This window comes from Poecilia reticulata, chromosome 21 (assembly GCF_904066995.2).
Source record: "Poecilia reticulata chromosome 21, P_reticulata-male-v2, whole genome shotgun sequence".
NCBI classification, from domain to species: Eukaryota; Metazoa; Chordata; class Actinopteri; order Cyprinodontiformes; family Poeciliidae; genus Poecilia; species Poecilia reticulata.
In genome coordinates this window covers 6,778,744-6,795,441 of record NC_088850.1, presented here as the reverse complement: position 1 = coordinate 6,795,441, position 16,698 = coordinate 6,778,744, and the positions used below count along the sequence as shown (strand labels likewise).

Genomic DNA, 16,698 nt, shown 5'->3' with positions numbered 1-16,698 from the left:
TTACAACAGAAAAGAAATGAGACAAACTAATGAGAAATAAATTAAACACTTCATTTTGTAGAAGTAAAAAGCCATTTCATATTGAGAGGAAAAGAAAAGCAATCCTGGAAGAAAACCTGTTCGAGGCGACAAAAATTTTGATGGAGAGCTTCACCTTCCAGTAGCAAATAAACCCCAGATCTATAGCCAGAGTTACAGTGGGACCGTTTCGATTAGAGCATTTTCATGTGCTTGAATGGAGCAGTCCAAGTTCAGCTCTGCATTCAACTTAAAATCTGTGGGAAACCAGAAAAGCGATGATTAAAGATACTTTAAATCCAATCTCACTGAGCTCATTTTGGGGAAAACATCTCTAGATTTGCAAAACCGACGGGTTTACAAAGTGTTCAATCTTTTTATTCTCTTTATTTCCACTCCACAATTAAGCACCTTTTACAGTGCCGTCGTACATTGTCAAAAAGTAAAAAAATTTTAGGGGTGTGAATATTTTTTTCTAAGCCAATGCACTACATGTACATTTTCAAAATTGAAAACAAATGTGCACCTTTTTTGTTGCTTGAATTAAACCAAAAGTTTTCTCATACGCGAGTTGCTTGGCTGACAGTTTCTACATCAACTAATTTACCCAATAAGGCCATTTGAAAAGGTAACAGCCTCCTCAGCTGGTCGTATAAACTCATGCCAAGATGCCATAACAACCTGCAGCTGAGTCTGAAGCAGAGCATGCCCTCTCAGATTCATGCGGCGCAGGCCAACAAAAGTACATGTTGGTGTAAAGCAGCCCCCCTCTGAATCCCTGACCCTGAAACAGCTGCAATTAGCCTTTCTGGGCACAAAGAAAAATCTGTGGGAGAGAAGACAGACTGTCTTCATAATGAAGCAGGTATACATCCTGCTGAGAGAGAAAATGTCAGCCATGGCCACAAGGGCCAACCATTTCTGAGCGGTGCTACCTAGGCACTGCATTTTAGTGGAGAAAAGAAAATTAGCTCCTCTGAGCCATGAGGTTCCACATGCTGCCTGATCAATGGCTGAAAACTAGCGATCAAATAGACTGCACTACAAACCACCATTTGCATACTTTATTTCTTACTCCGAATTTCAAACCAGCAAATTCTTATGATTCCCTTGTCAAATGTAGGGCATGCTTTTCCTCTAATTTCAGTATAAATAATAGGCTGACTCACCAAATGCTTGGTTACACAACATCTTAAGAGAGGTTCTCAAAAGAAATGCTACAGGCAGATCCAAGCAGTGAAATCACGACTGCAGCCAAACTTGAAGCCCACTTTAAACTGCCAGCATGGACACTGAGTGCACTCCATTTCATAATCTGTGAAGAAACTCAAAATCTGAGATTTAGCAAGAGGATTTAACACAACAAATGTCCTCCTAATCATTTAAATCCAGCTGCTCATCAGGATAAAATTGTGTGTGTGGGTAGCCTCATACATTTTATTCTCCAGGTGATTAAAAACAAAAAAAAGACTGTGGCAAGATTAAATACACCTCAACTTAAAAAAAATAAAAATATTGAAACATTAGTACATCTGCAAATTACCTTCATAAGTTCCTGCTCAATCAACTGATTGCAGCTCGTTTCTCAGTGCTTTCAATGGCACTTACAACACTCGCAAAAGGTCAAGAGCCCAGAAAAGGACTAAGGAATAGGAGAGTGCATGAAGAGAGTTACTGAGAGCAACCGGAAAAGATGGAAGGTTTTATAGCTGCAATTATATTTCTGTCTGAGTTATTTCATTTCGAATATCCACAATAGCTTAGGAGAATCTTTTCAAGTTATATCAGAACAATTTATCTTTCAGCTCTTTAGTGAAAGCAAAAAATAAATTATTTGAGTTTAAATGCACAATTTAAGATTGAGGGAGGAGTTACTTTCTGAGATCAGCATTTTTCTACAATTTAAAACTTCCTGCCACAGCTTCCTGCCTGCTGGAGTCAGAGCCTAAAGGTTTCTGTAAAGCCACAGATAACACTTTCTTCACTGTAAGCCACATTACAATCTCACTACATTTTAAGATTAGGACTCCAAAAACTCATTCCAGAGATTTTGTTTATTCATTATATGCATTGTTCAGCATCGTATTGGTCTTGTTGCTAAAAATTATCCAAGAACAGTGTGTGGGGAGTTTGTTTTTCCTTCAGACGCAAGAATAAAGCCACTTTATGAAATGTCCCTCTGTATTTCATGAATTCATGAATATATATTAAAATGATCTTAGCAGCCTGCAGCTCAAATTCCAGTTTAAGTCCAAAATATGAGCTCATAATATCCTTTTATGCTGCAAAATGAAAAACAACCTTTTTTCCTTCTAGAATGCAATTTTTCCAATAAAGCCAACATTTTTTTAAAGTCCACAAAAGTGCTTTCAAAACATCTTCATTCTTAAAAACACCACAAAACTTTGAAGTAGAGATAAAACGTTCTGTTTTTACTGCATATTTATTGCAACTTATTCCTATAAAACTAATGTACATTTTTTTGCTGTTTTTTTCCCCCAAATTACAACTTTCAAAATTATTTCTAACTTGTTTACAATGTCTACAATGTTTTACTAAAGGATCCCATCTAATCGTCTACAAAATTTGCATTTGAAGTCATTAATTCAGTTATTCCAAATATCCTCCAATTTGAGGATATTTTAATGTCCAACTATTTGAAGGTTAAACAAAAGGTTATTTTAAACTGAAAGAATGTGTCACTGTCGCATATCACTAATCAGATTTAATACGTAAAAAATTTATTGCATTTTCACAATATATCATTACTAGGAAATTAAATGCATATTTTATATTCAGATGTACAATAGTGAAGTCCAGATAATTTTTTTTTTTTCAAATGGAAATTGCTCAAGTCTGAGCACACGAATATTGTGATTATGCTTCCCTGAGAATATAGAGATCAAAGTACTTTGATGAGCCCACATTTAGTCATATCTCATGCAAGACAATATCCTTCCTCATTCGAGACAAGAATTACCATGCCAACTAGGCAAAGGTAAAATTAGCTGCAAATATATTAAATGTGGCGACTTCCATCAAAATTAGTGTGTGTGTGTGTGTGTGTGTGTGTGTGTGTGTGTGTGTGTGTGTGTGTGTGTGCGTGTGTGTGCGTGTGTGTGCACGCCGTCACACATAAAAATGACTTGAGATTTTCAGAGTGGGTGTAATGACTCATCATGAGGTGGTAAAACTGATCGCCCGAGGAGAGCACAGGTTCACGTCTGAAGGTCAGAAGCGGCGGCGGCGGCGGCTGTGTGACGGCGATGATGAGTCCTGCTGGTTTCAGCCCGATGCATCTGGCAGCAGGGCGACGTGACTCTTAATGGAAGCATAATGACAACAGGATGGCTTTACCACAGCTGACTGCCAATGATTCACCACAGCTGATCCCACCCCAAAGTCATTTTTCAGGCTTTCAAGTGAACGTTAAGATTTTGTCTTTGCAAAAACTAATGCTGCGAACCATTTAGCAGTAGTTGATCGATTTGAGCATGGACAGAGGGGGAAAACATCAACAATCTTTCACTTTTTGACTTTGATAAATTGAGAGAAAGGCTGTACTTTGAGCAACGGTGTGGAGCAGATTAGGATATGGAGAGAAACGTGATAATTTGTCACAGTGAACGCCGTGCAATTCATCTAGAGTGGCCTGTGGGAAAATAACGATTCTTTAAATCTGCATAATGGTGTGTATGACTTCGACAACCTTGAAAAACGTTTTCTATTTTGAATACAAATGCAGACTTGAACACCTACAAAAATCTGCTTAAAATAAACCCCAAGTTTGTTGTAAAAGCTTATTTTTTTTATGCCATAACAGCAAACTGCAATAAATGTAACTGATGTTTTTGACATTGACCGACACAGAGTAGTAACTGTGGAATATAAAAAAAGGCTATGCTGGATATTAAGTTTGTTTTAGAAATACAAATCTGAAAAGTGTGGCATGCTTTTATGGTCATCCTCCCTGAATCAAGAGACGTTTAGTGAAATTCTAGTTCATTTTTTCCTAAATTGGTCAGGCTTAGTCTCTAATACACTGAGGGAAACTCTGCTGGATCATTCACTAAAAATAGTGAATGTTTGCAAAGTTAGCCAATTAAAAAGAAAACAATTTAAAAAAGATTGACGTCTGTCTGGCATTTGAAGATTGACCATACCACTGGACGGTGAAAAAAAACTTGTCAGTAAACAAAACAGCAATTCTACTTGGTCATAATTGCATGACAATGAATAATGCAAATTTGAAAGAGTTCAACTTCTGTCACAGGGAGTAAATATGAGTAATATTCTGCATGAGAGTTAAGGGCACCGATTGCCATTGGAAACAAATATGGAAATCCATCCCTGTTGAAATCCCAAGAGAACGATTCTTCATTCTAAGTGTCAAGTTGTATTTTTAACCAATTCTCAGAGGAATTTAGTCCTTTGTCTCTTTCTAAAAACAATTATCATCAGCGGATGGGTGCTGGTTTAGAGGCCTGCTCAAAGACTCTGACCCTTTTAATGGTCTGTTGATCAGATTCGCCCTTCAAGGACAGTCAAACTAAAGTGTAATGTGTGGCCTCATAACTCAGCCTGCTCCTCTTTTTAATTGGTTTCATTGGTTTCATTGATTGCTTGTAGTTTTATAGATTTATTTTTAAAGGACTTTAAAATCTACAATGACACCATCACTAAGCTTCAAGTTAAGGTCAAGTTTGTAATGAGAAATGGAGTCTTTATCCTCAACAAGCAAGAGCAAGCGTGAAACTCCCCACACACCCAACAGAATTTTGATTTATTTTTCAACATTTATGAAAAAGGAAACTATCCCAATTACTCATTGAAATTGAGATTGTGACATATTAAAACCCTGCAAAACACCGGAGTAATAAACTACTTGAGCACAGAGGTGGTTTGCATAACATGTTGGAATTACACAGCTTTTATTCCCTCTATTGGAGGAATGCTCTTTTTCTGAAAAATGTGCAATGTAGCAAAAAGCATCATATTCCACAAGGTACAAATGTTCTTCTAGTTTTGGATGTGACTCTTCATTCCATCTGATTAAAATGAATGCACATTCTTTTTAATCAGATGAACTGATTAAAATGAATGAAGGCGTCTGGAGAACTTGACCTCAAGTGAAGGTAATTTAACTTTTTGAATCTGGTGTGTCAGCAGGAACAACAGAATCTTCCATGGATCCTAAAGTGTAAAAGTCACGATTTGTGTGCTGTAAAGAGAAGAGACCATGATTAAACAGATTTATTTTTTTTAGTCATAGCCCTCTTCAGATCCCTCCACAGCTTTTGTTCTGCACTCTGAAAAACTTTTAAAAATGATCAAGTGATTCCTTTGTTGATTTGCATGTATGCTTGAATCACTTTTTTAAAAAATCCCTCATATTTAAAAGTCTTCAAGGAGACTTTTAAAGATTTTGGGTCTGAGATGAATTAGAAACGTTTCACCTTTCAAAGTCCTCAGTTTGATAAGAAAATTAAGCTTCACAGTGGCACTCTTAAACACGGTGATTTAATACAATAATAATAAAATAATAAAGATTTAATAAATCACTGAATGGTTTAGTCCCAACATGCATTTAAGATCTTCTGTCATATCAACCTTCCAGACCTCTCAGGTCTTCTGGTTCTTGTCTACTCTGCATCCCCAGAATCAGAACCAAACATGGAGATGCAGCATTCAGTTTTTATGCTCTTGCAATGTGGAACAAACTTACAGAAAACTGCAAAAATACTGACTCTGTGTTCCTTTAAATCAAGATTAAAAATCCTTTAGCTGCTTTTGATCAATAACTGTTTTTCTGCCTGTCATTTTATTTTCCCACTGTATTGCAATGCTTTGCTTGCTTGTTTTATTTACTTTAATCACTGCGAATTGCCCTGTTGCTGAAATGTGGCGTACAAATAAATTGCCTTACCTGGTGCTGACAGCAGTGTGCCATGGTGGGAAAGCCATTTCATGGATTATGCACATTTATGTTGATGCCAAACATATCAGAGAATGGGTGCATGTTTTTATTTTTCATGACTTTACTGCATGCATCCTTCTCCTTTGTTTTGCAATTTACTGTGTTTTTCCTACTTCCTCTTGAAGAAAAGGTCTACATGCAGTTTTAAAGTTTGTCACATTAAATAGTTCCTTGACCATTGATGCCAATTCACAAAATTGATTTCTGAGAAACTGCATTAAAAAGTAAATCCAACAATGAGAAGCAGAGAATGATTTTTCCCCTTCTTCAGTCAGCAATTGTTGGCAAAATTCATTAGTTTAGAACTGGTGCTCCCCTGCTGCACGAACTGAGTGAATCGGCACAGAGCACTCATTAAAACCTTTTTATCTCAGCAAAAATGTAAAGAGCTCCAGACACAACAAAACATTGACAAAGGAAGGCAATAAAAGCCTTACTCATTTTGGGCTTGTTGATATCTCATTAATCTTAAAATCTTTCACAACATTATCACCATAATGGTTCAATTGTAACATTTCTACAGCAGAATGTTTGACAATATGTTTCTTATTCTCATCTCTCCCCAAACCTCAGATAAAAACATGCAGAGAAGCATTTGTAGTTCATTACAAAGAAACTTGACGCTGCCTCCACCAGACATTCATCCAAAGCAACTTCAAATATTTCAACCCCAAGATGAACATGTACGACTTTTTAAAAAAGCATTGATCTGATATATTTCACCAAACCAATCAAGTTCACATTTCCTTAATGAGTAATCTGAAACATTCGGTGTTCTGTGTCATGAATGGCAACGCCGCTTCCAGTCAAGTCTCTGTGCGCTGAAAGCATGGCTGTAACAAAATACTTCAACTTGATAAGATGTCAGATTTAATTTAAACCTTGCTCTGTATGAAAGCAGAGGAGGTGGTGTGTGGGTGTTGGAAATGGGACTCATTATTTCTGAAGATGGCCCAGAGAGTCCTCAACGTGCCTACAAACTCTGGAAGAAAAAGAAAGTAAATGCTTCTTTAAATCCCCACAGATGTCTGTTGGAAAAAAATAATAAAAGGTTGAAGCCGGAGGTTCATTTCTATAAACAAAACATGTCCAAAAAAAGTTATGCAAAGCCTTTAGATGAGTGTGAATTATGTTCCATCATCTCTTTAAAAAAAATGAGACCAGGCTGAGACAAAACATCCCGTTTTAAAAGAGCCAGACTTATGGACACAAATCCTGCATTGTTTTAATTTATCTTCAGATTATTTCAAATCTCCACCTCACTGATAGCAAAGCAGTGAAGGACAGGCATCTGGCTTCTGTTAGATGTGATGCAGCCAGAGTCTGATCAAAGCCCACTGGCAGCACTAAAGAATGAGAGACCAGTGTTGATGGACATGACTGGAGGTCTCGTAACCCCGACTCTGGGAACCAGGGTTTCAACATGCACCAGAGAAAACTCAGATCTGAGAAACTGTCAAAAGGGCCAGCTCTTTGTGGGATTAAAGCCTGAGATTTCAATAAAAGATCATCTTCCTGGCTCTTCTTGGCGTTTCCTTTCCCTCTGTACATTTCTTTACTTTGCTCATGTTTTGTTCCCTTGTTCTCACTTTTTAAAACATATCTGCCAATGAAGGTAAAAATTTTTACAAGGGAAAGATCAAAGACATTTTTATGGAGCCCCTCCTCAATGGAAGTAAGAAGACATCGTGAACAGTCGTGGATAGTTTTCCTCTTGTCTCTAAAAGTTTTAATCTGTTCATTTTCCTAGTTCGTAGGGAAACAAACATTTTTTTAAATGCCAATTAACAAATGCAATATGAGGAGTTTGTTCAACTTTACTGGGATGCTAATCTTTGACAAACACTCCAGCGGGATCCATTTAAAAACAACTCATGCATATGGCTGGGTCTGGTGGAGGCTCCGGCATGCTCGGGGCCTTGTTTCAACCTCATTTCTTCTCCAAAGACCCTGGGAATTATGTTGAATAGCTTGGCTTGCTCAAATATTTGAAATAGCTGGATATTTAAAAATATGGACTCTGGAAAAAAGTGAAAATGAGTCACTATTGGGGGTTTTAGCAAGATAATTGTCCAAAATATGTCACCAAATCAATAGAGAAATTGAGAAAATGTCAAAAATTTACATTATTTTCTATATGAATGAAAAATAACTTTTCCATTGATGATGAATTTGCAAATTACTCAATTTGCATGTTGAGAAAAGAGATTTGATCAAATTTGGACTAAGGCTTTAATAAAACAAAATATGGAAAAAGTGAATTGCTGAAAATATTTTCCAGATGTATTGTAAGTATTTTACCCAACCTCACTTTTAATCCTGAAACAACCTGTTAAAACTTCATTCAGCACCTATAATTAATTATCCACTGGTTGTTTTTATTTATTTGTACAATACATTCTTCATAATAGTGGTACTCAAAATGCAAATAGCTTCCTACACTTTGTTCTTCATCTTTTAAAGAATGACCTATTAAGTTATCGTGATTTTCTTCAAGCACTGCAGTATGTCTTTTTATATAATTTACCATAACAAACATCACTGCTCAATTTCTTTGTAACTTCCAGACACAAGACGACCCAAAGGGCCAGTAAGCCGATTTATAAGTTCTGCAGTATAATAAACCAGAAAACATTTCTACGAAACATCTCTGAGGGTTAATTAGAGTCGAGACAACTTGCACATATTCTACCTGAGATAAATAAAACAGATCAATACCTTATACTTACCCGTAACCTTTAGCCTAAACTGACTGGTCCATTTTGTCTACTATCGATTAGCAGAGAAATAAAAGGAAGCTATCAATGTTAATATTCAGGTGGTAGAGCAGGTTCCTTCTGCTACTGTAGAGAGTCTCTACTTTTTCAAGCTTGGACTGAATACGGTCATTGATTGGTTTGACAGACCACCTAAGAGCTGAGTGTGTGAAGGCCAAGCAGCCAGATATCGCTCCTGCATCCTTCTGTGTTCTTCCTTTGTAGGCTTGTTTATCTCTTGAGGCTTCTCTCCCTTAAGATAAATGAGGCATTTTGAGTTGCCATCAGGTGTAAAACATGCATGGTATATATTCTCCCTCAGAGGGGGATCAGATTTTAACAAGCCTTTTTTAACAAGGTGTGCTTCAGAAAGCACTTTGCAAATGAACAAGTAAGTAGGTTCGGGGATTTGTAGACAGGAAGTGCACATCGACTTCATCACAAAGGTTCATATACTTACTTCAAAAGCTTTGAGTAGGAAGACTGTCTTTTATGTACAACACACTGCAGTAAAACTATAGCTGAGGAGAAGGAAAGCCACTTCCAGTCTAGTTACACAGCAATTACCCAGGACGAAGCAGTAATGTACAGTTGTTCCTGCTTTTCATGCTGAAAGCCGTTTGGAGCCCGCAAATCAATTTCCAACAGTCGTTATACAAGAGACAGAGAATTTAGAGACGATGTAGGAAAATGTTTCAAATTAAAATTGTATGAAGGGTATGCAGACCGAACATTACATAAAATAAGAGTTGGAACACACTGTTCTCACTACCGCTTCTATTATTTGCTACATACAGTCAAATAAAGCGAAAACACCATAACAAGTAACTTTTAATGAAAGAGTGGATTGACATGAGCGTTGAGCTTTGTCGCTGAGGCTTTATTCATTGCTGCTGAATCAGGCTTGAGCAGTCAAGGAAAGCCATAATGTTGGAAAGTCATTTCTTTTTGGCGCAGTGTAGAGACCGATAGCAGCATGCCATTACCAGGCACAGGGAATGTTCTGGACAGTTATTCCTCAGGGAAGTCATGGGGAGATAACACACACACATAGACACACACACACACACTTTCAGTCACTCTGACACATGCACACACACTGCCCATTTGTTGCAGTGTAAAGTACTTTCTGACAACAGTGTCAAAGAAAACAAAGGAATGAATGAATATGTGCTTAAGTTGTCACTGGAGTGGGAGTCAGAAAACAAAAAAATAACGTTGCCAACAACAACAAAGCCAAACATTCCTAAAATTAGAAACGCAAATGAAATACTGAAACAGTGGAGCTCATAAAAGTGTAGTTTCGCTTGTCACCTCCAATTAGATATCAATGTTTTAATGCTTACAATTCCACCAAGCATGCATGTTTTACTGCATTGTAAAAATTAGGCTCACGTCTTTAGCAATTTTAATTTTAAAAACTATTAAACTCCTAAACAGTCACATTTTTACACTCTGAGATATGCTCCGTCTTTCTAAAACAAGACTATCACATCCGGTTGCTCATTACATGATGCGAAAAAAGTGTTTTGATTGCAGTTATGCAAAATACGCTAATTTCAACACAGCTCATCCCATCAAAAAACTTTTTCAAAATTGCCGTAATTCCCGTTACGCTAATTTAGGCACAGCGTTGCTTAGTTGTTCCACTAGCATGCAATGATTTACCACTTCAACTCAAAAAGTTTTATATTTTAGTCACTTATTTTAGAAAGTGAAACTCATGCGAATGAAGCATTTCTTGAACAAACCATCATTAGTTCCCTTCACAGGAAGGGTAAGCCACAAAAGGTCATCGTTAAAGAAGCTGGCTTTACACAGAGCACTGTATTCAATCATAACAATGGAAGTTGAGTGGAAGGAAAAATTTTGACAGAAAATGTGAACAAAAATAAGCGTAACCACAACCTTATGAGGACTGCCAAACAAAATCCATTCAAGAAACAGAAGGAGCTTCACAAGGACTGACGTGAGGCAGGAGTCAGTGCATCAAAAGCAGCTATGCTCCTACAAATCCCACTTCTGTCACATTCCTCATGTACAGCCCCTCCTGAACGAGAGGCAACATCAGAAGTGTGTTGCCTTGGCAAAGTGCAAAAAGGACTGGACTGTTGCTCAGTGGTTCAAAGGCATCCTCTTTTCAGATGAAAATAAAGTTTGCATTTCTTTTGGAAATTACAGTCCCAGAGTCTGGGGAACTCACCAACTTCCTTCTCCAAACTAAGTTGTTCTTTTGAAAGCAAAGGAAAAGCGTAGGAGTATTTGTTCTTTAAACAGGTTGTGCCCTCCCAGTGTTGTGTGTGTTGAAAACCAAAAATATAAGATAATACACCCTCTACAGACAGCATACTCAAAAGCACAGTGTTGAGTTGATTGATCTCATTCAGTAATTTATGTTCAGACCATCACACTGAATGCTGAGAAATCCATCCATTTGTATTTTTATCTCTGCACATCTCTCTCCATTTCTACAAGAAATAAAAAATGGCTGACAAGGGTCACATTTTTCCAATTCATTCAGCTCTCTATTGTAATCTCTGAAAAATCTGATTAAAAGTCAGAGGGCCTAGAGGTTACCCAGGTTTTATTTTTGTTTTTTAATGACCAAAAATTAGGAGATCAGCTGACACAAACATAGAATCTTGTTTTACTTAAAAGTTTAACAGCCTTCTTTAAGCTAACTACACGTGTGGAGCAACATGTTGGGGAGGGGCAAGGTTAAATTTCTCTATTTCCAGTAAACCAGCATGTCTGCAGTCATTTTTGGTGGGTGGTCAAAATGCTGAGGTTGACTGGTGTGCAGCCAAATAAAGGAAACCGTCTTGAGTTACTGAAACATTACAGCAAATTGGTGATATTTTGAACATTTAATTTACATAAGTAATGAATGATATAAAGACAGGCTGATTAGTAAATTACATTAAACTGTATGAAATCTGGTATGATGGAATGAAAAGAAATCGCTGGAAGCTTGCAGTAATATGTGAATCCCAGATGGAGCCGATACAAAAAAGCCCAGTTTGCACTGATTACCCATCAGAATCCCATATACAGACAACCTAAGAACAGCATCTGCATACTGCAAGCTTTACATGAGTCCACAGTTTTTCAAGATGCAATTATATAAGGGCTGTTGCATCCATTAAATCCCTAGTGCACATATTAGGAGGAGAAAAATACATTAAAATACAATGTCAGCATGCACAACTTAATTGTGGAAAGATAAACATGTTAGACGTTGAATGTTGCAAGTCTGCACATTCTCCACCTGAATGCTTGGTCACTTAAAAATATCCCAGGAATAATTAGAGAAATATTCAAAGTTTCTCATTTTGAAGCAGAAGCTGAGATCAACAGATCTTTGTTTCATCCTTGTGACATCGTTCAAAGTTTGCTTAAATTATATTTCTAACCTCAACGGACTGAAACGTCTCACCTATTAGCATAAGCAGCAAAATTGTCCAACAATCCAAACCAATTATCTGCAAATGTCTCTACAATCTAACATAATGCAGCTAAGATTTCTACTCGTGTTTCTGACACACCGTTTACGCAGTAATAAGCTCCACTAAGTTTTTAAACACATTTTAATTAAAACTGTGTGAAAAATGTAGTTTTCATTCATCTCAGATGTGCTTAATCGTTTAGAAACTAGTGAGATTTAAAATTATGGAGAGCTGGCTGTGGTCCCACCAGCTGAGCAGAAGTTGATGGGTCTGGATGAAACATTTTACATGTTTCACTACCAATAAATTTTTTCCCCTCCTTTTCCCAAACCACCTTCAAAATTTCTGTTGGATCATAAAGCCTAAAATTAGACAATAAAAATTTATATTCCTCTGGAGCTCTAAAAGTCAAACATATTGAGATATTGCTTAGAATTTTAAATCAGGTTAATTCTCAAAGAAGAGAAGGCCTCAGTTTTATTTCAGCTTTCAGTTAAATAGCATGCATCATTTTGTCCTGGACCATTTATAACTGCATGGAAGTGTTTGCATATGCGATTGCATGGTTGTGGTGAGACAGGAGAGGTAAAAATGACTAATTTTAAATATGAAATGTACAATATTAAAACCTGCAGCTGTAATTTTATTTTAAAAAAATTAAAATGGTTTTTACATATTTTGAAAGCAAATTCATAGGTTTAAATAATTTTAGAAAAATCAATTTTGGGTGCATTTACAGGATAATGGTGTTATGGCAGTCCTCCTCTGCAGACCACTAAAAGTATCAACAGGAAAAGAATACTGCCTTCCAAATAAAATAAAAAATGTAGTACCTTAAACACAGTTCATCTATCCTAATGATAATAAAACATCTGCAACTATTTTCTTTTTCCCCAAAAAACAAATTTGCACAAAAATATAATAAAAAAAAAAGAAAAGAAATATGGGCAAATTTAAGCTGAAGCCGTTTGGTTCACATCAGAGATAATGAAATGCTACATTACTGGTTTCAAAATGAAGTTTATAAATATCAAGTCTCCAAGAGAAACCCCATAAACTTTTTTCTAGCTTGGTCTAATGTCACCGACAGTTTTCAAAATTGCATTTCTGTTCCGGGCAAGTGGCCTCTTGCTGCTTTCAGCATGACCGTGAAAGTGCTCTGCAGCAACCTTGCAGCACAACGCTGCTGGTGACACTATTTGCACTTCTAAAGTACTGAATCATTGTAGATGTGTTCCGTTTATGGCAGAACTAATAATCAATCATTAATTTGATTAGACAGAATAAAAAAGTCAGCATTTGACAACTTTACTTTGCAGCATCTTCACTTTCTTTGGAAGAACCAATGTTACACTGTACAAACTAAAATGGTAAAAGCAAAAATGATTGTAATTTCTTTTTCCAGGTGAACTAAAGGATGAAGTTGCTTATTTCACCTACTGATGGGGTGAGTATATCACATTTAATGTTACAAGGATCTTTAATAAAGAATAGGTACATCTTTTGTTTACTTCTTCTGGTGTAGCAGCTGATTTTATATTTCGTCAATATAACTATGCGGAAAGTGTAGCTGTAGAACAAATACAAGTAACTCTGAAGCTTTAAAGGTTTTTCACTTGAAAGGAACTTGAAATATAACAAAAAGATTATGAGGTCTTATTCACTTATTTTAAGCAAAAAAAAACATTTGAATTTAACATCTGTAACAGGTGACTGTTGTTTCACATGGAGCCATTACCACAACAGTATTTAAATGTTAAATACTGAAATAAAGCAACTCAGATTTCTTATTCCTTTCGGAAGCAATGAATTTATACAATTTCCAAAACAAATTAGATTTCTTAAAAAATACCTGGAGGGTAAAGCTGCCTGCAGTGAATCACCGCCTGAGGTTAAGTACGTCTTAGTAAAGAGGTAGAAAAGGTGGCAAGTCCTGCAGCAAGGCAAGCACAGAAGCATAATTATTTTGCTCATTTAACATTAGTCCTCTAGTAACTCTTTTAAATCTCAGATGTAAATCTTGAAGGGCAACACTTGAATACTAATTCTTGAGTTCTGGAGGTCTTTAAAAGCATTTAAAATCTAAAGCAGATTTACATTTTCACGTATTTTTCTAGTTTATTATGCAGAGTAAATGTCCTGGTTTAGGGTGGTGTGCATGTGTGCAGAATCCAATAATGTACAGGCCCTTTTTTGAGGAAGTAACATCTCCAAATGTTAACAATTTGAGGATCTAACCAGAACGAAAGTCATTGGACTTATGGGTGAGATTTAAACACAGCTGTAGAGGTTCTCTATCCAACGTGACAGAAGTCTGCAAAGCACAGTCAGCTAAAAGTTTTCATCTCCAAATAAACGGTGTAGATGTATTATTTACACCCTACATGAGAATCAGAGTCCATCTCTAAGTTATCTCTACATATGTCACTTAACTTTAAGCCCTTGCTCAACCAAATCCACTTTTATGTAATAAGCCTCATCTTCTGTTTTTCGGTTAATTAACCCGGCCATTCATTTACTGCTCTTTTCCCTTCTGCTACTCTTATAACCAGAATTTTATCTAAATTTTTTTTTTAAAACTCGTTTCCTGAGGCGCAGGAATGAGTTCGACTGTGACAATAGCTTTGAAGCACGGCTTTAATACGAGCTTGAGTTTGTGGTTCCCAAACGGCATCAGCACAATGACTGCGACCTTCTCATTAGGAAGTCTAAGCGACATCGCTGCAGCAGTGACCCATGAGGCCCGGAGCCGGATGGGAGGGCAACGTTCTGGTCGGCAAGAGGGAAATTGACAGCCTCATTACAGGAAAGCATTCAAGCTGGTCTAGAGAGGAAATGACAGCTCCATTAACCACCAATGCCACAGGAAAAAAAGAAACCTTTCACATGCAAACACACAATTGGACTCCAATATAAACATGGTTTTCCTTTGCGCGCATGTTGTGCAGTGCAATATTACATTATGGTTGTTTCATCTGACATGATGAGTTAATTTAACATCGATTTATGAAAAGCCAAATTTAGAAAACCTACATCATCTTCCCAGAAAACCCATCAAGCCTCACATTCTTAGAGATCATAAACAGGCCTCGCTCTTCAGAGCTCGAAAATCTAATACTTTGCAAAGGTATTTTTCCAGAAAAGTGAAAAAGTAAAATGAAGCTTTCAAATTTACAAAGTTTCTTCAAGTCAAAATCTGAAAAGGTTTTAGCTATAATTGCAGCAATTTGTTACAATTTGTTAAAATTACTGCTGCAAGCCTTTTGGGACATTAATCCACCAGCGTTGTACGTTGATGTGAGGTTTTTATACAGTCCCCTTTGCAAAAAAGTCAGGTTCGGTTAAACTGGATCGAAAATCTTAACAGAGGCATGTTTATGATTTTAGAAATGGCCCCCATTTACTTTATTTTGGAATTACAAAGTAAAGTAATTCATTTCAACTATGTCATTTGAACATGTAATGCAATATAATTAAAAAAATAAAATAAATAGCCTCCAGTTTGTTCATTCCGTCTTTTCCTGCCAGAAACCTTTTTTTAATAATCTTAGCTCCAACCATTTCTCAACAGAGCAGCTTCCCTGTTTCTGTCACAAAAAATCCCCTCAGCATGATGCTGCTACCACCATATTTCACAGCAGGGAATGTGTGAAGGATGATGTGCAGAATTTAATTAGAAAGTTTACTTTATCTGTTCTGACCAGACTCCTTTCTTAGACATGTTTACTCTGCCTCCTGCATGGTTTGCAGCAAGAAAACCTGAGTTTCTTACAGTATTTCTCCCCCCAAAACAAAGGGTTTCCTCTGATCATCCTGTTGTCTTGTCCACAGATTTTCCAGAGCTGTGGAGATCTGCTGCTCCTCTGGAGTTACCTTAAAGCTTCATACCTGCTTCTCTAAAGCCCTTAGTTCTGTTTGGGTTTCCACTTGCACAATGCTCAACAGCCCTTTCTGAAATGTTGAACTCTTATTTAAACTTCAAACAACTGGAGTCATACCAATTAGTTAAAGTCAGCTGGTTGCACAGCTGGTTTAATTTGGAGTACAAGAGCAAAAAGGACTGAAAATATTTTCCTTCCGCATCACAATTATATGCTAGTTTCTGCTAGTTTTTCTGCCATTGGAGCTGAGATGAGATATAATAAGGTCAGCTGTTCCATGATTAGTTGGCAGGACCTAAAAAATTATCATATTCTTGGAAAAACACTAATTGGGAATCAAATTCAGCCCATATTCCTGTTAACATAGGAAGCTGCACAGCAAAGAGATACTAAAAATAGAAGGTCTAACAATGACCATACTATTAAAAGCATTCGTCTAACATTGTTTGGGTCATCCTTACACTGACAGCCTTGACAAGTCTAACATCCTACAGATGAGTTGGAAGAGAAGGGTCTGGTGAGTTTGGAGGCTGTGTTAACCTCCACTTGCATTTCCAGAGCTCCCCTGAGCAAAACTTAGCAGCGTTGAGGCACCGCTTCAGAAATTTGACAGTGTTTTT

General features: G+C 36.9%; 1 protein-coding gene across 8 annotated transcripts in view; it reads right to left on the bottom strand.

Moving 5' to 3' along the window:
• LOC103457355 (regulator of G-protein signaling 6-like) overlaps positions 1-16,698 on the bottom strand; it is a 79,570-nt gene that overhangs the window by 25,292 nt on the left and 37,580 nt on the right. Inside the window, exon 1 of one of the 8 annotated variants that reach the window (XM_081602485.1) lies at positions 1,562-3,059. The exons of the other annotated variants lie outside the window; for them this stretch is intronic. Within the exon in view, the coding sequence (XP_081458611.1) occupies positions 1,562-1,567 (6 nt within the window). The 5' untranslated portion in view covers positions 1,568-3,059. Of the gene's footprint in view, positions 1-1,561; positions 3,060-16,698 lie in introns of those variants that run through there. 8 annotated transcript variants of the gene reach the window in all.